This window comes from Pavona decussata, unplaced genomic scaffold (genome assembly GCF_977016875.1).
Source record: "Pavona decussata unplaced genomic scaffold, jaPavDecu1.1 SCAFFOLD_381, whole genome shotgun sequence".
Classification (NCBI taxonomy): Eukaryota; Metazoa; Cnidaria; class Anthozoa; order Scleractinia; family Agariciidae; genus Pavona; species Pavona decussata.
Genome location: NW_028145755.1, coordinates 202,501 through 221,391, shown reverse-complemented (window position 1 = coordinate 221,391; position 18,891 = coordinate 202,501). Strand labels below are relative to the sequence as shown.

Here is an 18,891-nt window from a genome sequence, read left to right as displayed (position 1 = left end):
CCACTGGATAACGTTATCCGGCCTTTGATCACTGGACCCTGGTCGAACGTGGTTATAGGTGCTATTCCCTACAAAGACATGCAAATCGCATGCGAGTCATCCCACGTCACGCAACACAAGAACAGCCACAAGAACAGAAAACCACAAAAACAGACAGAACACCCTTTGTCATATCCTTCAATCCTGCTCTTCCCAAAATCTCATCTACTGTGAAGAAACATATCAACATCCCCCAGTCCTTCGCCAACCGCAAACGAGCTTTCCCTCATCCACCAGTTATTGCCTACAAACGTAACGCAAGTCTTCGTGATCTCCTGGTCCATTCCGAGTTACCTCAAAACAAGCCCTCCAATCAATGACCCCGCTGGAATTCATAAATGCAACCACCCACGATGCCTAACTTGCTTATTTCTCCAAGAAGGTCAAACGAACTACACTTTTTTCACTACTAACGAAACACGTAAAATTACTGACTACATATTAATCCAATGTAAGAGGTGCCGGTCTCAATACATTGGGGAGACAGCGCCAACCCAATGAACGTTTCGGGGAACACCGCAGATCTTTGCTGAATTAACATCAACTGATCAACCCTACTCCTGTCTCGCTACATTTCAACCAACCCGGCCACTCAATCAACGACGTCCACCTAATCCCGCTTGAACTTATACGCAGCAAACGTGACTCAGTAAGAAAGGCTCGTGAAGCTCATTTAATCAACAAAGCCAAAACATTGCACCCTATCACACTTGTAACTTAGTCCTAAACAACCAATCATTGTCACGCATTTTTTTTTTTTAATCTTCATTTGTAACGATCCTTTTATGTTTCTCACTTTTCTTTTTCGTTCAGCCCCCGAGGAAGATTTGTATTGCAAACCGAAATATCGGGCAAAAATTTGTTTTTTTAAAACAATTATATTTCAGTTATTCTAGCCTTTGTTGTTTATTCTATCAAGCTCGTCACTTCTGCCGTTGGGATCAGTCTGCCGTCAGTAGAAAGGTTAAGAATGACGTTTACGGCAAACGTGAGATATGACCACGTGACCATGTTTATCTTTTATTTGCCGCTTGCTGTTTTCAGTTTCTCTGTCAAATCGAATACGTTTTTCGTTAGCATCAAAGGCCAGAATTAGTTTGCACTATTCTCTTCTTTGTACTCTTTATTTCAATTGCAATCTCAGGTTTGCCGTTTGCCGTAAACGCGATTCTTAATCTCTCTAGTATTTTGAAGAGGAGAGACCCTGGGAATGAAGTTGAGGGTACTGCGCATGGCAGGAACTTCAGCTCCGTTTATACTCCGAATTGGTTACCCTTTTAGTTCACAGAATAGTGACCACGATTGCCCTACGTTTGCCGCTCGCTCTGTCTTCTGTTTCTAAGTGAAGTTGAGTAGTTTCACGTTAGCATCAAAGGCCAGAATTAATGCCGCGGTTTTCATCAATTAGCTAATTTTATTTGACGAAACAAAAACGCGAATCTGACGTTAGCGGTTTGCCGTGAAGTCAATCCGGCGCCCGAATAAATCTCTCTACTAATTTGTGGACACTCGATTGAAAAAACGTTTTCCCGTGCAAAGTGTGTATTGTAAACGATGCCATCTGATGGAATCAGGGTTGTCGCTAAGCGCCGGCTGCCGGCGAAATTCGCCGGCTGGGAAAGAGGTCATCGCCGGCTGAATTTTGGGTGGCAAGCACTCAGTTAAAAGGGCAATGAACAGTTCTTTAGTTACCCACAAGCAATTGTTCGATTTAGAATAATATATTTTAAGTGAAAAGGTTGAATAAACTCCTGACTACCTTGAGTATCGATGCCATAAAGTAATTGAAATAAAGTCTTGTTTTGAGAACTTGTTTACCGTGTCCTCTTTCCGTTTTCTGCGTCCGCTATCTTGTCAACACGAAGCTTGGTAGCCCCCGCATTCAAGGCGTTGCGAAAGATTGGGAACAAGTTTGTTACCAGGTATTTGTGTCAGATCGGAGAAAGAAGAACTCTTTCTCTGTAGCATGACAGCGAAAAAAAACATGAAGGAACTTCTTCGTAAACTGTTTTAATACAGCTCTTAATTGGTTAAATTTTATTGCTTAGAACATGTTTATGCTCATGAATAGCAAGAAGAACTTGGCAAACGGAGGAACAACTGAACAAACCAGAAACGTAAACGGTCCGCCGAGTGCTCGCCGGCGAAAACGAACGAACGAGAAACCGAGTGAATGAACCCGCGAAACTGGATGAACAGCTGAACGACCGAGTGGACAGCTGTTTTGTTTGCAGTTCTAAGCGTTTATAAGAATCGATTTTCTGATATTCAGTAGTGCAAACTTAAAAGCACTTATCTTTTCGGAACGAATGGAAAGCGATGTAGCTTTCGTTCTCATTACTTTAATGTTAAGTAAATGTTGAAAATCTTACGCACGTATTTTCATTTTTAATGTTAGAGTATACACGGCATTCATGAAAAACGGGTTTTAGTTAGATTAGATTAGTTGTAGTTAGGTTTCGAATTTTGTTTAGGAGAGTTAGGTTATTTCTAATTTTTATACTCCTGATGGATTTTACCGTGTTTAAATAAAGAACTATTCTTCTAGTGATCTCACCAAAAAGAGAATTAAGACAATAGCATAGATTGACGAACTGAAGTAAAACAAAGCACTGTCTGCTCAGAAGCCAGGTCTGTCATTCTCCTTAGGGGCACAGTGAACAGACCTGGTAGAGAGTTCAAGGAACGCCAAACAACGAAAACCACACGAAGGAATCGAAATATGGAAACGTCAAAGCGAGGGAGAAAATTTTGAATAAATTCAGGGTGAATCTTTGTACCACCCGTTTCAAACTGCGACACCATAGCTGAACTTCTCTTTAATGGTTGTTTCTTTTTGCATAAAAGAGCCCCTAGATTTCACCAGAGTGCACCAAATTGAATTTAGATTTTCAAAATTTCCTGGGGAGGCCCCCCAGACCCCCCTAATGGGAGGGGGCGACCCCCTCGCATACCTACCCCTCCGTCGGCTACGCCGACGGCAGAAGGCACCTCGCGCTCTTTAGCCGGCTCAATTTCTCAGCTAACCGGCAGACAAATTTCTTAGCTACAACCCTGTGGAATTATGGGGTGATCAAATTAGTAACGTATATTTCGTATTTTTTCGTACATTTTAAGCCCTAAAAACTACGCGTTTTTATTTTCTAAGACTGAATGAGAGTGCAAATAAGCTCACAGGTCATGCGCTTCCCATAATGCTGTTGGGCCTTATCGTTCATGGTATTTTACCTTTTTTTCTCAACCGAGTGTCTTTGAATAATATGCAAATAGCAAAGGTTAATTGCTTATGGTTACTGATTAATGACTAAACCAGGAAAGCTAAATTACGAGGGTAACTTAGTATTCGTAGTAAGATAAAAACAAATGTACAAAGAGAAAAGAATTAGTCCATAAAGTAAATCAATCTAGGTCAAGGAAGAAAATTTCTTATATAAAGAGTGTGTTCACGGCAGCCATATAGCCCACTTTGAAAAAGAGTGATAGCCTGGGTCGGGAGTAGCTGCCCAAGCGATTGTGAGAAGGTTTGGGGCGACGTTGGCTATTATCATCGCATTCAGTGTCCCCCCAAACAATCCAAATATCTTTAAATGTTTGGCTCTTCCAACATGGCAGCCATGAAAACACTCTATATACGCTTATATCGACTTGCGGCCATGTTGATCAGCTTACCGCTGACCAAAATCCTTGAATTCACGCAGAGCATAAAAACCAGGTTTTCGCTTTCCATTTCTTTTTCGTCAGCTGCTGAGGGGAATTTTCGGTTGAATCTGCCGAATTCTATGGCGGGGCACTTGATCAAAAAGAACTAGTCCCGAGGCCTTCTCAATCGTTTCTACCGGTACCTGGAACATGTGCAGCAGTGTTTTCTCGTTGATTGGTTGATTAGGTAAGATATAGCACTGCAAAGAGAAAGAAGGAATGTCATCAGTATGGGTTTTGCAGTTTTTGGTGTAAACTGTCGAGGCATCTCTGCCTCTCTGAGATCATATGAAAGTATTCAACCTCATTCCACCCTAAAAAAGAGGCCAAACGATGTATACTATACTACTATAATTCCTCGACAACTCACTCAAAAGATGGTCGCACTCACCTGCATTTCTAACTGGTTATTGTTGGTCTCTCCCAGGATAACTTTGAAGTAGTGCGTAGGAACAGCTACACGGTTTCTACCAATCAGCTGGATAGTCAAAACAAAGAAAAACAAATACAAAGTAAAGTAGAAGGGTCACGTTTTAATCTAGGAGCTTTTTGTTGAGAAAAAAATAAGTGTCTTCATAATGCTTAGTAATTTCACTAGATTTGGAGAAAAACAACCGGAGATTTGGACTTGCTGGGAGGAAAACCGGAGAATCCGGAGAAAAACCCTCGAACCAGGGACGACAACCAACAACAAACTCAGCCCACATATGGCGTCAACTCCGGGAATCGAACCTGGGTCACACTGGTTAAAGGCGAGTGCTCTTACCACTGTGCCATCCCTGCTTCCCAGATTTTATCAACCAATCCTTAGCACTATCTCTCGGTTTGCTGAGAATCCCTTTTTTGCTTACAAAATCATTCTTGTTTCCCTCAATTGTAACCGGCATCGAGACGTTTCAGATTTGACTATAAGTACGAGAGTGCGTACGAGTACGACTTTTCAAATCTACTTTGCGTGGTCTAGGTCAATACTTGTCACATGGGTCTTGTTTCTTGGGTCTCCTAATCTGCTGACAAGCAACAAGAACGAGCGAGAGGTCTGAGCGTGTCTAGCTTGAAATCAGCTGAAAGTCGTACTAGAACTCAATCTTATACCAGAAAACAGACCTCAAGGTCGCTAATATCACAGAACACTGGTCTACACTGTTACCAAATCTGCTGTTCTTTTTTGCTATTTACAGAGAAATAAAGAAAAAAGGGTTTCAAAATAGACAATTTCCGAGTTGCTTTGAACCTCATTATGAAAGCGAGGCTTTGTGCATAGTTTTTATCATGAACGTGTGCTTTCGTTCATATGCAAAAAAAAACTTACTTTTACGTGAAAAGCTTTACACTAAGCCCCACTTTCGAAACGGCCTATTGTTTTGCAATTTTCATGATTAAGGAATAGGAGGCAGCCAAAGGACGCTGAATGTTTAAAGTTTTTACAATTGGCTAAGAGGTAAAAAATAAACCTGTCTTCATTTTATGTCAGCTTGTTGATAAAACATTTAATATGAAGACTTGTTGGTATAACTGGGCACGTGAAGGAATTAACACTACAGTCACGACTGCTTACCTTATATTTCACGTAAAGCTGATTATCTGCTTCAAATCTATAACGAAAAAGTACAAAAGAACATAAAGGCTTACCACAAGTCGACGTTTTAAAGTGTGAAAGATGACTAGTTCGGATGCTCTACCATTGAGCTACGGGAGACTCGTGGGAGTTTTTAACGACCTTACTACCACGGGTCTCCTGTAGCTCAGTGGTAGAGAATCCGAACTAGTAATCGGAAGGCCTTAGGTTCGACTCTCGACGGGAGAAATCGTGAGTTTTTTTTCACCAAGCATGCCTGTGGCATTAACTTCAAATAAAACATCTATGAAAATTTCAATATGTCTCACTGATGGAGATCTGCAACTGGTTTTTCTACTTGTGTTCAACTTGATATCTCAATAATTTCCTGTGCTGATTCGTGTATCAATCTTAAGGTATGTGTTTAATTTTTCTAAAATATTCCTAAAAACTCGCAGAACGGAAACAAGACTAGCCTCCAACGCAAGAATTCTCTAGCTCGCCACGTCACGCATTCCTCCTGATTGTCACGTCACCTACTCCTCACCACGAATGTCCGCTTAAGAGATCGGCCACTTCCGTTCGCGGGCCGCCGACCAATCACAGGCCAGTTTATAGTTTCTATACACCGGAAGTGATCGCGATTTTAATTTTTATGGGAAAAAATGGTGGACTTTAATATGGTTATAAGACGTGTGTGGGTTGAGTATGTGACGTGACGTGACAAAGAATGTCTGCATAAGAGGCTAAGACAAGACAGAAGTTAGTGCTTCATTTATTTCTTTGGTTTTAGTTCAAACAGGCACCAAAAAAAAAAATCCACAAACGCCCTCTACTTGTTCCAGTTGCTTAGGCTTTTATGTCATGTTTTAAACACGGGCAGCAGTGTTTTATCAGAATTTAAAACCAAGTGGTTTTAGACCCGATAAAACATGTGCGGCGAGTTTTTTGAACTGCTTCAAAAATATTCCTGGAAAAGCGTGTGTCAAGAGAGTTCATAACTAGTACAAAGATGCTTTTGTGAACGTTGGAAATTAGCATGCGAGAAAAACATTAAACACCGCATACTAATAAGGAGGAGGCTTTATCGCGTTTTAAAGTCACTGCACGTGATGTTTTATCGACCATTTGATAGGTCAATGGGCTTAAGAATTATTCGTGAGTTTGTGAAAAGAATAAAGCAACGTGCTAACTCTGCTGACTCAAGCCCTCAACCCAAAAAATGAAGCACAGAAAAATAAGATTTTCAAATTTCCTGCACTTACTTTGGTAAGAAAAGTGGCCCAGTTATAACATAAACATTCATGTAAGACCTCGTTAAACGGCGTGAATAGCTTTCAAGGTGTTCCCAAGCATCACGATTAAACCCGGAACCTGCGTCAACGAAAGAAGTTTACCATTCAGTTTAAAATTATGGTCACCACTGAGGGCACACAACGAGTGAAAAAATTGAACGGCTAAGTGTATGACCGTCATAAGTTGAAGTTCTGGTTGAGTTTTGGTTTCATTCTAAAGTGCCTGAATTTTTGTGCGTGGCTTTCAGTTAAGTCAGAGAAAAACACTCTGTTTTTTTCCACTGGTTTATGCTCAGTTTTCAAAAAAAAAAATGAAGGCCAAAAAATATTGAGTTATCAAAAGAAAAGCAAAGAAAAAAGCGGGGGAAAAAGATTGATGCTTTAGAGCGAAAAAAAAATTTAAACAAAGTGGTGTTCTTTGATTCAACTGAAGGCCACATGCAAACATTCACTTTTTAGGGAAATAAAAAAAATATCGACCTAAAGTTAAACATAAGATGCAATTGAACAAAACACTGACGGAAGTGATCAAAAGTGCTGAAAAGTCATACTCGTACTCAGTCTTGTACTTGTACTGAAATCTGAAGGTTCCTAAAATCTCACCAACTTGTGGGCTCATGTTACTAAGGAAGAACGTAGCACACAGGGAATCCTGAGAAGACCTGTGATTGGCTGCTGCAGCAAGATGACCCCTGTCATATCCACTTTTCCTAAAATACCCAAAGCAAAGCAATAAGCAAAGAACGTTAGTCATCATCAGATTCAACGTAAAATGCGTGGTTACCCTCATGTTCTTTTTGGATTCCAATAGCACTGTCTAGTATCTGCTTTTCCCGCATAGCTATAAAATTGCGAAAAAAATATTCCTGTCTTAGTAGGCACCGTCCTTAAAGGGGTCACGTTGCTTGATGCTGATTATAATCATTGTTTTCATTTTCAATACATTACCCATGAAAATCATTTTTGCAAGAAATCATGGGCACACTGGATGACATTTCGCATCAAATGTTTTACTTTTTACTCCACAATAATCCAAATCAAACTGAAATTTGGGAATGTTAGGTTTTGAGGAGAGGGAAAAACCAGAGTACCCGGAGAAAACTCTCGTTGCAAGGACGAACACCAACTACAACCTCAACCCACGTATGACGTCAATGTCGGGAATCGAACCTGGGTCACTCTCGTGGGAGGTGAGTGCTCTCACCACTGTGCTATCCCTGCTCCCCTAGAACATTTTCAATCACCCTGTGAATTCCCAGTTTCTTACGCTGCACATCGGCAGATTTAAGATATTTCAGATTTAATGCCGTTCTTTAACACTACTTTAAACACAAACCAGTAGTCATCATTGGTTGCTGAAAACAAAGGATGGACTGATGGGTCCTGTGAAAAATCACACCTTCCTCGGTCAAGATCTCTGTTGTAAACATTCCTTGCTGTCAAATGCTAAATTGAAAGGATATAACAGCAAATATGTAATCAACTAAGGTGACTTGTTTACATCAGGCCGGGGATGGTAACACCACCATCATTTGTACTGTGATAATAATTGCGTTCAACGTAAAGAGAGCTAATTCTAATCTGTTGGGTATTCTGTGGTCTAGTCGGTGACTTATGTGGACTGGCTGTCATGAATGTACTATTTTGTTGCCATTTTGAATTAATTATTTTGGACCACACACACACTGGCACTTAGTTTTCAACAGAGAACAGGCCGACGTTTTGTGACATATTGGAAGATTTTATACTTCTAGAACTGATGAAGCTTTGGTTCCACTTTATCTTAACGCTAGTAAAATGTGAGGCTGACAAAAGTTCGTACCTCAAACTCGACCAAAGTAATCAGTTGAGCAATAGTCTGGTAATAGGGCGGTTTCCAATTGAGTGTCGTAAAACCAAAACCAAAGTAATTACTCTGGCCAATCGCAGCAGATGTAAACAACACAGCCAATCAGAATTGGAAGTAAATACATGTAACTGGTGTCAAGCGCGGGGAAACGCGTGCGTCGAAAACACGATTGGTTTTGGTTTGGATTCCCATTGGTTGAGAAAGTGGCGCGAGTTTTGTTAACAGATCACAGAGCGTAGTAATGCAAAACTAAAGCAAACGCCAAATTACTTTCGACACTCAATTGAAAACCGCTCTAATAATATAATAACAATCATCTTTGAACCCTTTGAAATTGAAGGGGGCTATGTCATGCAATTTTAGACAATTTGATCACATGTAAGCTGTCAAATCAAAATGGTACAAAAACCGCACAATTACCACTTAAAACCTTTGAAATTCTCGCTCAAGGGGCAGTGTAGTAAACAAAGGCGTAATTACCTCAGCAACCCAGTTAGCAAGCCTTAGACGTCGATTGTAGGAAAGAACATAATCATCCTTAGCCTTGATATTCTCAAACCCTAATGTGGAAAATATAACAATATCTGACTTTTGTACTAATATTAGTATAATGATAACAAAACTTTATTAATTATACCAAAAATTACCCTGCTGGCAGAGCGTTTCTTTCTGGCAAGTCTTTTAGCATGTTCGAAGTCGTTCACGTCTCTTGTATTTCGCGTAGTCGGCTTGTTTGCTATCCCGAGAGAGAGTAAAGAATCCGACTACGTGAAATACTAGGGATGGGAACGACTTCGTACCTGCTAAAAGACTTGCTAGAAAGAAACGCTCTTCTAGCAGGCTATCCAAACATTTTCCCAAGAATTCACACTATCATTGTCATAAAATAAGTATAATCATCATTGTTTGGTACAAAAACCAAAGTAAAAAAAATATTGCTCATTAATAAAAATCCTAAACTACAGATAATGTTTAATGTTTAATAATGCTTTGCCATGCTAGTATATGTACAATAAAAAAAATGAAATTTCAAAAGTTATAAAAAGCGCATGACCGGAGAATAATTGGGGGAAACTAAATTCCCATACAAAGAATATTCTCCAAAAAAATGTAAACATTCTAAAAAGAAAAAAAAATGAAACAAATGTTAAATGCGGCTAAAAACTAGCTTAATTAAATTACCTACTAAAATTGATACTAAGATTGTGAAGTAAAATTTACAAATGGCCTAAAGCTAACCTAACGAGTTACTCGTTCCTGAGTACTACAGGCAAAACACTGTGAAGAAGATAATAAAGCTAGAAAATCCTCTATTGAATATTTTCTGTTGACCATACCCGCATCCCTTGGTAGTATCCTTACCAGGATATCCAAATCTCATTATTTCCATCTGCCTGGTTTGACCAGGACCGTCCACTTTGTCCTTTTTGGCATATACAACTGAGAAAACACCATGGTGTTGCCTCTTTCTGAGAAATAAAAAAAAATAGAAATTGAACTAGTAATAATCATGGATTAGTAAAGTGCGTTCGATCTCATGGCATCCAGATCGAAGCGAGTCAACCTGCGGGACTTCACTTAGCCAGCACGATTCAAAGCTCTAGCATGAAATCAAGGCGCGTGTTCAGTCAGTCCAAGATAACGCCAAAACCCTGAAATCATACAGTATCCAGAAAGAAGCGATACGAATAGTATGCGTCCTCCTAACGTCAAACGCAATAAATATATAAGTAAATAAATAATTTGTTGGTTATAACATAAGGTACTAGTCTTGAACATTTTACCCACTAAGCGACTGAATGAGCACCAGAAAACTCTGATTTCCCAAGCTGTTAGATTTATGTGGAGAGTTAAACTAAACTGAAGGTATGAATAGATGGAGAAATGAGTGGATGGACAGAAAGTTACATAAAACAAGTTAAGAAATTTGATGAAAGATGGACGGATGGATGAGTGAGTGAGTGGATGGAAAGATGGACGGATAAATGGCCGATTCCTGCATGGATCAAATTGATCCATCTTCCCATTTTTGATTGGATTCTAATTATTTTTAATAACCTCAAGGGTGAAAAGGCAGACGGACGGAAAGGCCAACCAGCAGGTGGACAAAATGGATGGATAGCTGCTGACTGGGAGGTGAATGAACGGATGGACGGGTAGGCGGGCAGGTAGTTGGTTGATAGATGCCTTGAAGGATATCTTCGCAATTTCAAAAACAAGACTTACAAATTTGGCATTTTTCCTAACTTTAGGTTGCTCTTTCCAACGTTGTCAATTGTTTTTTGTTGCCTGGCCCACATCAAAATTATAGATTACCGTGATATTAAACGCGAAATTCGGTTTGAAGAAGACTTTAGACAAGGGGTGGATTCTTCCAACGCCGACTTTGAACGTTTACAACGTTTTTAATATTCGAGAAAGCACCACCAAATTTACTGACTTACTCCGAAATTTATCTGGGGACAATTTGATGTAGTATCACACTGTCCAGTGGGTTTCATGTTACCATAGCAACCAAATTTTGACCGCCAGTTTTTTCGGGAAAAGGAATATCCCTATTTTAAGTGAATTAAAATTACTGGCTTAAATTAACTTTCATGTTTTTTAGACCATTTATTGTCTTGCGTTGGTTGTGATCACATTTTGGACAATTACAGAGATTTCCGAAGTTTGAGGAAATCTTAGATGGCCGCCGTGTGGAACTCATGATGTAATTCCCACGTCATAAGACATCATCACTTCCCGCTGCGTACATCATTGCAAACATCTTTGGATGTACTATCTATTCCTGAACGTCATAGCCGTCAGCTCTAATATCCTAGGAGTTATGAAGAGGGTTGTTTTCGTTCCCGTCTTATACGTGTGGTTGTAAGGTCTAATGATAAAGGATAAAAAGCTCTTTGTTCGTACGTTTAGGCCAAAAAACAAAGTCGCAAGTATGACAGGTTTTCAGTCACGGCTACAAGTTAACGAGTCTCAGCTTGCACAGACAATTCAACAAAGCTGTACTTTGTCGCGAAAAATTATTTTCGTTGAAAATTCTTGCACTGACCAACACAAGATTAGCCTTACGTTCTCCTTCTTCCGTCAAAATTATTTTCATCTATTCATGAAAACAAAACGTTTCAAGAGAAGAAATTAATTCCTTTCCGGGATACCGATTTTAAGCAGCAATATTGCAAGGAATGATTATTTTCCGTCAGAGGATATCCTCTCTCTCAATGAAAATTACGAAAACAAAGCTGCCAAATCCCAGACAGCTTGAAAATCAGTCAATCACTTGATTCACAGCATAAAATGGCAAATTTAAATATTACGTAAATATAGGGTGTGTTCTTTACGTATACAGAAACTGATTTAAGTAATTTTTAAATTATTTCTTTTCTTTTTTATGCTTTTCGTTTCACGCACATGTTTTAACGAGTTTTTATCACTCCTAGATGTAGCGTGGGTAAATAAAGTATTGTTGTTGTATTGTTATTGATCACCCGGCCAAATTCAACTGTTTACTGAAACTTCTTACTAGTTTAACCTATAACTCATAACATTGGCTGTTAACCATCTGTACAAAAAAACTGGTTGAGATCACCGTTGAATAACGGTAAGATTTTTCCTTAAACCGGTATACTCACATTGTAAGTAATTAAGCTAAGAAATTGTATGTTTGCAACACTATTTTAATGGCAAATAGAGTTTTGTATTGTTAGTAGTGTAAGTAATCTGTAGTGAAAGCATTGTAATATAATGTAAGTAATGTGTTCTTGAAAATAAAGTCTAATTTTGTTAAAAAAAAAAACCGGTATACCAGCCGAAAGGCGCTTTCCATTTACAATGCCAGATGCTTTTTTTAGATACATGTAGGAGACTAGAAACGGGAAAAATGACAAATGATGGAGAATTTTGAGACCGTTTTCTGTCCTGAATGGCAAAAAAGGAGTACCTCTGGAGATAAAGCTGAAATTTCCCGGAATTTCCGGAAATTTTGTGGTCTATTTGATTTCCAACTCAGATTTCTTGGGTTTTTCTTTAATATCGTAGGAAGTTGGAAAACACATTGCTAAAATAAGTAAATATCGTCAGAAACTGGCGAGCCCATTGATGGAATTAGTAAATATCGTAACAAAAAAATAGGTACGAAAATAATCTGTCGACGTTAATAAAATTTTCCAGATCGCATACAATTAAAGAACAAATGGCGATTTAAAAACGATTATGATTATTAAAATTTATTAAAATATAATACAGTTGAAGCTCTCCTTGCGACCACTCTCGTAAGCAACCAGCTCCAGTTACGACCAGCACTGTGAAACCCCGTTTGAATTGTCACTTAAACTCTGTAATCAAAAGCCTCTCGTAAGCGACCGCGACCACTTTTGGGGGAATTCCCAACTGGTCTTTTCCTTTGTTTTTAAGCTCTCCGACTCGTAAGTGACCACTCAAAGATTCTGTTACGTATTACGGCAACTCTTTAATAAAAGTATACACTTCGTGATCACATTTACAGTAATACAGCACTGTCTAATAATGTTCTTAGATTAAGACCTCGAATCTAAAATTCAAGATGATTTACCGCTGGATCAAGAGTGTAACCCTAAGACCGAGCTAGAAAGCTGGCCAAAAGCTCTGGTAAGTGACCAGCTTTCAGCTCTTGGTCTCTTTCGAGATTGCATTCCCGTAAGGACGTAAGCGATCAGCTCTAGTTACGACCACTTTTTCCAATTCCCGAGGTGGTCGCTTACGAGAGCTTCGACTGTAGTTATAATGCCTAAGACCTATGGTTCACGTTAAACAGGATCTTCCGGTAAAAAAGCGGGTCTGGCCTGTCCATTCTCACCTTCAGTTGTCAATCAACCATCAGAGCGAAAACAACTGACAAACAAAATGTGCCTTTTTCTTCGGCTTTTACCAATAAAATCGGCTTAGTTTTCAGAATAACCCTTGTTAAACATATTATCTGGAAAAACATTTCTTTATGCCAAACAGGAATTATGTAGCTATTCTTCATCACTTGTTTTCTAACCAGTGACTGTAAGCAATTGATTCTTAGCGGTATGTGAGTAGAACGTTGACAGTATGTGGATTATATCCAAATAACATTGTGGACCACTACAAGGATGATTTGGAAACAAGCATTCAGTGCGCAACATGGCTGCCATCTTGATTGTGAGTTCTCACAGGCTTTTCTACAGTTTGTAGTGCCACTGAGTAAATGAAACATCATACGCTCGGATAAATATTTGTTGCTTGATTACGGCGAATGCTGTCCAGCCATTTGCAGCAGTGGAAAGTTGTGTCCGAAGTTGTAGTATCAGTCCAACTAGACTGGCAGTTTTATCATTCATATTGTTATCATAATTAGCATAAATGTAACTCTATGTCCAGATTAAAACGAGACAGGTTGTAAATATAAAATAAATCATATTAAGTACTCCACTGTAAAGGAAATTACACCAGGAAAAGTCCAATATTGACTTTCTCAAAGTACTTTGCTTCTTGTTTCCACTCTTAAACTCTGGTCTATTGCAAATATAGGCCTTTTTTTTTTCAGTTACCTGGCCTTAGATTGGAAGCGAGACTGGGGGGGACCTTGTTTTGATACAAACCTCACTGTTTTTCATATGTTAATACAAACTAGTTGGCATAAGAACAGCATAATCTATATATGGAAAGCAGTGTGTTTTGTGACAAAACAAGGTCACCCCCAGCCTCACTTCCAATCTTAGACCACGTCACTAAGCACACAACTGTAAAATAGACTATTGTCAAGTTCCTGTACAGCTTTCTTCCATGCTCTAACAATCAATTTGTTTCGGTGACATATCCTAGGTGAATGGCCGATCCAAAATGGATTGACTGTGATGAAAGACAGAGAGATGCCTAAGGTACTTGGCAAGCAAATAGCCACACTGCTTTCAAGCATTGGCAAACACTTTGCCACTATTTTTCAAGATGAATGGCCAAAAAAAATATTGGAATATGTTCTTCAATCGAATTGCATGTTGCATGCAAAAATTCAGACAAATCCAAGCAAAATCGAAAAACAGCCTAAAAATATTCAACATAGGTCGGTTATGCTCTCAGCCCTTCAATTTGTTTCAGGAAATTAATCATATGACAGAATGCACCGCTTGTTAGTGGTTCAACAGAACCACCAACTAACTACTGCAGAATATGTGTGTAACCCCTTACGTGACAGTCTTTGGTCTGGTCACACACTCTTTCCCAAGTAGTGGATAGGATTGTGTGACAAAATTAAAATCTGCTGTTTGGGATATAAAAAGGAGTTCACATGAAAGAAAAATTGGTAGGCTTCATACAGTTATAGTTTATAGGGCCAAGACGAAAGAATTAGGAATTAAAGACATTATCAGAGGGCAGGCAGGAAGGTCTGGAAGCTACCTTGAAGCTGCTTTGCATATTAAATTTAACACATTTCAAGCCACTGCTACCTTTCAAAAAAAACTCCAAGGGTCCCTCCAATTCCAACAGCTACTAATGAAACCACGGGGACTGATAATAAACGACGCATCGGTTCACAAAATTCCTCCAACCCGCAAGTCGTGGGTGAAAGAGAAACATTGCCAATATGAATACACGATCAGTCTATTGTCATGTAGCGGTTGACAGTAAAAGCATGCGCCCTCGTTTTCGCTTTCATTTCGTTTGATTTTGTCCGCGGAGTCTGGGGACATAAATACAATATGGCGGATGAAGGGGTCCTAAAGTTTACGTTAGTTCATGGTGAGAGCACTCTAATAATCGATTATTTTTCAGATAGATTTATGATTAATACTGCGCCATAACTTAGTCGTACAATGTTACTGCAGGTTCAAAGAAATTTGCAGTTGAATTGCCCGTCAATGACAGTGATAAAGGCCCTACTGTTGAGGATTTAGCGAATCTTGCGGTTCAGCTGGCAGAAGTTCCACGCGGGTCTCAGCGGCTCATTTTTAAAGGTACGTAAGCTTATAAACTAGGAAAATGTGTAAATCAAGCATCCTTATCATTTTCCATCTTCTCCTTTTTGGGTAATTAACTCAGCTGATGTAAAACAAACGAAACAAAAACGTCAAAACAATACAGAGAAGGAAACGCAAAAATAAAACCCTGTCAGGCTCTTACACCAAGTTAAACCCCCTTTTTGCTGACCAGGGAAATATCATTTAATCCAGAGGTCAGCATTAGAATCCTCCCGCCCCCCAAAACTCCCACTTTGTGAGAAGACCCTTCTGTCTTGCATGTGCATATTAAGGTGGCCGAATACAGTTTTTTAGTGTACAGGTGTTAGAAGACGTTATTTGGAAACTATGTACTTCTGGGCGCCCAAAATTGGTATGGTGTCAGACTAACTAAGAAAGAATGGATTTTCGTACGTCTTGTCGAGCTAAGTACCGTTTTCATTTAGAAAAATGTACTCATTAGATTTTTTTCATTTTTTGTATCCAGATAAACTCACAAAACACTGACACAGTTGCACTATTTTCATGTAATTTTAACAGACAGATCTCCTGTAAATATTGATTTTGCATTTTAATGTTTTGTGAAGATATCCTCTGTTAGATTTAGGTTTCTCTTTGTAGGCGAGTTATGCTTTTAGGGAACTATTTTCATGCCAAATTTTACAAAATTCTAATGAGCGGTTCCTTAGAAAACAGTTCATTTCCACGAAAACAACCAGTCGCAATTTTTTGGTCAAATGCGCATGCGTGGCTTTAATTGGGTTTCATGGCAAAGTTGTAAAGCATGCAAAAGGTCTTGGTGAATGACTTTTTTGCTCGGAAAGAAAAGAAAAAGAGTCTAGAAACAAGAAACTTAGTTATTTAGGATCAAAACTTACCTTTATTATCCATTTCATGTGAAACTGAGGGATCACTTTATCGACCGCTGTATTTACGTACCACAACCCTAGCGCGCGCTTAATAGCATCACTAAAAGAATCTGTAAAGCGCGCGCAAACTGTGTTCGGCCACCTTAAGGCAGGGCCCAAGCAAAACTTTAACTATTAGAAAAACACTCTAGAAATGGGATCCTAAGGTTCATGGTCCTGCAAGATTGCACAGGAAAAAGGGTCCTTCAAGTGTTGTCAGTTATATATGACTTTACAATACCTGAATAAAAATCTTTATTTTAGCATTAATCTATTTACAAATTAAGGGCCCAATGGTGCTTAATAAACTGGTGATGTTTTGAAAGAATATAAAAGGGCTGTTAATTTATTTGTAACTGTTTACTGGAGTTCTACATAATTATATGATCTTATTGGAATTATTTAGAATGCGCCATAAGCATTTTAAAATGCTCTTTGTTTTAGGTCACTCTTTAACAGATTTCACACAGCCTCTTGTATCACTTGGAATAAAGAAAGGAAGTAAAGTAATGTTGATTGGAAAAAAGGTCAGTGCCTGGATATAATCAAACTCAAAAATATTTTATGTAACAATTAATAATCATTGTTAGTGTAATGCTTTGATTTTCTTTCTAGTTTGACCCACTTGAAGAGGAAAACATGAAAGTCATATTAGCCACCGAAAAAAAGACCGATGATATTGAAAAAAGACTAAATGAAAATGTAGAAGAACTCAGTGGAATAGAAAAGGTTGAGTTGTTAAATTAATTTCAAAAACTCATTGTTAATTCATAAGCCTATTGACCTATCAAATGGTCGATAAAACATCACGTGCAGTGGTTTTAAAACACGATAAAACCTCCTCCTTATTAGTATGCGGTGTTTAATGTTTTTCTCGTATGCTAATTTCCAAGTCGTTCACAAAAGCATCATTGTTATGAACTCTCTTGACACACGCTTTTCCAGAAATGTTTTTGAAGCCGTTCAAAAAACTCACAGCACGTGTTTTATAGGGTCTAAAGCCACTCTGCTGCGCCTCGTGATTTTGAAATTGTGAATCCCGATAAAACACTGCTGCTCGTGTTTTAAACATTACTTAACTGAATTTAATATTACTTCAATAACATACCAATGATCAATAAATTATTGAAGCGCTCAGTGCATAACTGATCTATGGAGCATTTCAGATCGGTTTTTGTTGTTTTAGCTCAGATTCACTGGAATTTTTGCCTGTGGACTTGAATTCCTTCAGGAAACATTATTCCAATCTTTTATCCACTGCTTTGTGCTTCATTTTGATGAAAACAGTTTCTTGCCCATAATCATTTCCTGAAGGAAATCAAAGCCACCTGCAAAAACTCCGATGAATCTGAGCTGAAGCTAAGAAAAGCGACTGGATTGGTTGTTTATTGGTTGTTCACCACTGAACAACTATTAAATTATAAGGGAACCGCACAAATTATCCACTGGGATAGCCTTGCAATGAATTGCCCATCTGGGGGTGGTCTTAATACTGGGTATCCTGTGATTGACTTGGGGGAGAAGTAATACTCCTAGTAGTGTTCCAGATAACTTTCAAAATCAGAGAGTCAATGAAGAATTTTGAGGGGTCAATAGCTCTGGTTTTCTCTAAATCTTCTTAAGTTTGCCATTCATTTTGTCGGGTCAAGAAGCCAGGCTTGTCGGGTTTTTGACCCAAGACCCCTCACTTATCTGGAACACTGTCCTAGTCTCTTTAATGCTGCGATTACTGTGATGAACTTACTTTCCATTCAGGGGGTGGGGGGGGGGGGGGAGAAGTTATCTTTGCAAAGCAGTGTCTTGATTGGCCACTAAGTTTTCTGATCAATTTTACAAGTGTTGCTTTCTGTTGATATATTGTCAGGGATTTCTTCCACCAGACCTTGTGCCCAAGGCGCTTGAGAAGTTAACAAGAAAGTTACAAGGAGTCAATGAGGAATTCATGAAAACACTTGAAAGCTTGGATGCCTTGGTTAGTTGGTTATCTCAACATAACAATTCTCCTTACCAGTCTGCATAATGCTTCTTATCATGGCAGTTGAGAGAAGTTGTTGTTTGACTATGAATACTTTGGTTTGATGATCAAACCATTGTAAGGATGAAAAGATTGGTTTTATGTTGTGTTTATCTTGTGTACTAATTGCTGTTAGCCTGACATTTTACAATTGAAATTTTATTCTTGTTCGCTGTTTTGAATTGGCAAGAACATAATTCCCATAACTGGCATGTTGAATTAATGTGGATGTTTACAAGGGGAATTTACATGCTGAGCACTAGAGGGACTTAACCATTTAAGCCACAATGGCTCCTTTGCAGCTAACGATCACATGGTACATCTGCCATACTGGAGAGCAAGTTGCATACAGTAAAAACCCGCTATACAAGAAGACCCATTTTTCGGGTTCAGGCTGATTGGGTTCTTATGTATCGGGTATTTTAGGTGAAATCAGCCTGAAAGTGTTCTTAAGTGTTCTTACTTTTTCACTTCGAAAAAAATGTAAGGGATTTACTAACTATTGTTGTACATTTGCCATACACAGCAAGTGAAACTGTTACTGCTGGGCTTCGTGTTTCCCAGCTGGGT

The 18,891-nt window shown here is 38.8% G+C and overlaps 2 protein-coding genes across 2 annotated transcripts in view; one reads left to right on the top strand and one right to left on the bottom strand.

The window, feature by feature from the left end:
* Positions 1-691: 691 nt before the first annotated feature.
* On the bottom strand, positions 692-15,043 carry LOC146451919 (endonuclease G, mitochondrial-like). Its single transcript, XM_085098321.1, has 10 exons — positions 14,890-15,043; positions 9,803-9,909; positions 8,921-9,000; positions 7,928-8,037; positions 7,195-7,301; positions 6,562-6,670; positions 5,297-5,333; positions 4,130-4,216; positions 3,093-3,938; positions 692-1,600 (listed from the first exon to the last, which is right to left on the bottom strand). The coding sequence occupies exons 1-9, from the start codon at positions 14,967-14,969 to the stop codon at positions 3,777-3,779; spliced, it is 879 nt and encodes a 292-aa protein (XP_084954447.1). The 5' UTR covers positions 14,970-15,043; the 3' UTR covers positions 692-1,600; positions 3,093-3,776.
* A 77-nt stretch (positions 15,044-15,120) lies between these two features.
* LOC146451918 (BAG family molecular chaperone regulator 1-like) overlaps positions 15,121-18,891 on the top strand; it is a 12,835-nt gene continuing 9,064 nt past the window's right edge. Inside the window, exons 1-5 of the mRNA XM_085098326.1 lie at positions 15,121-15,181; positions 15,268-15,396; positions 16,752-16,834; positions 16,923-17,036; positions 18,172-18,279. Of these exons, the coding sequence (XP_084954452.1) occupies positions 15,142-15,181; positions 15,268-15,396; positions 16,752-16,834; positions 16,923-17,036; positions 18,172-18,279 (474 nt within the window). The 5' untranslated portion in view covers positions 15,121-15,141. The remainder of the gene's footprint in view (positions 15,182-15,267; positions 15,397-16,751; positions 16,835-16,922; positions 17,037-18,171; positions 18,280-18,891) is intronic.

Coding starts and splice junctions, on each gene's coding strand:
- LOC146451919 (XM_085098321.1), bottom strand. CDS start 14,969: ATGCGTCGTTTATTATCAGTCCCCGTGGTTTCATTAGTAGCTGTTGGA. Junction 6,671..7,194: donor TAACATGAGCCCACAAGTTG/GTGAGATTTTAG, acceptor TCGTTGACGCAG/GTTCCGGGTTTAATCGTGAT. Junction 5,334..6,561: donor GGGCCACTTTTCTTACCAAA/GTAAGTGCAGGA, acceptor TTTTCGTTATAG/ATTTGAAGCAGATAATCAGC.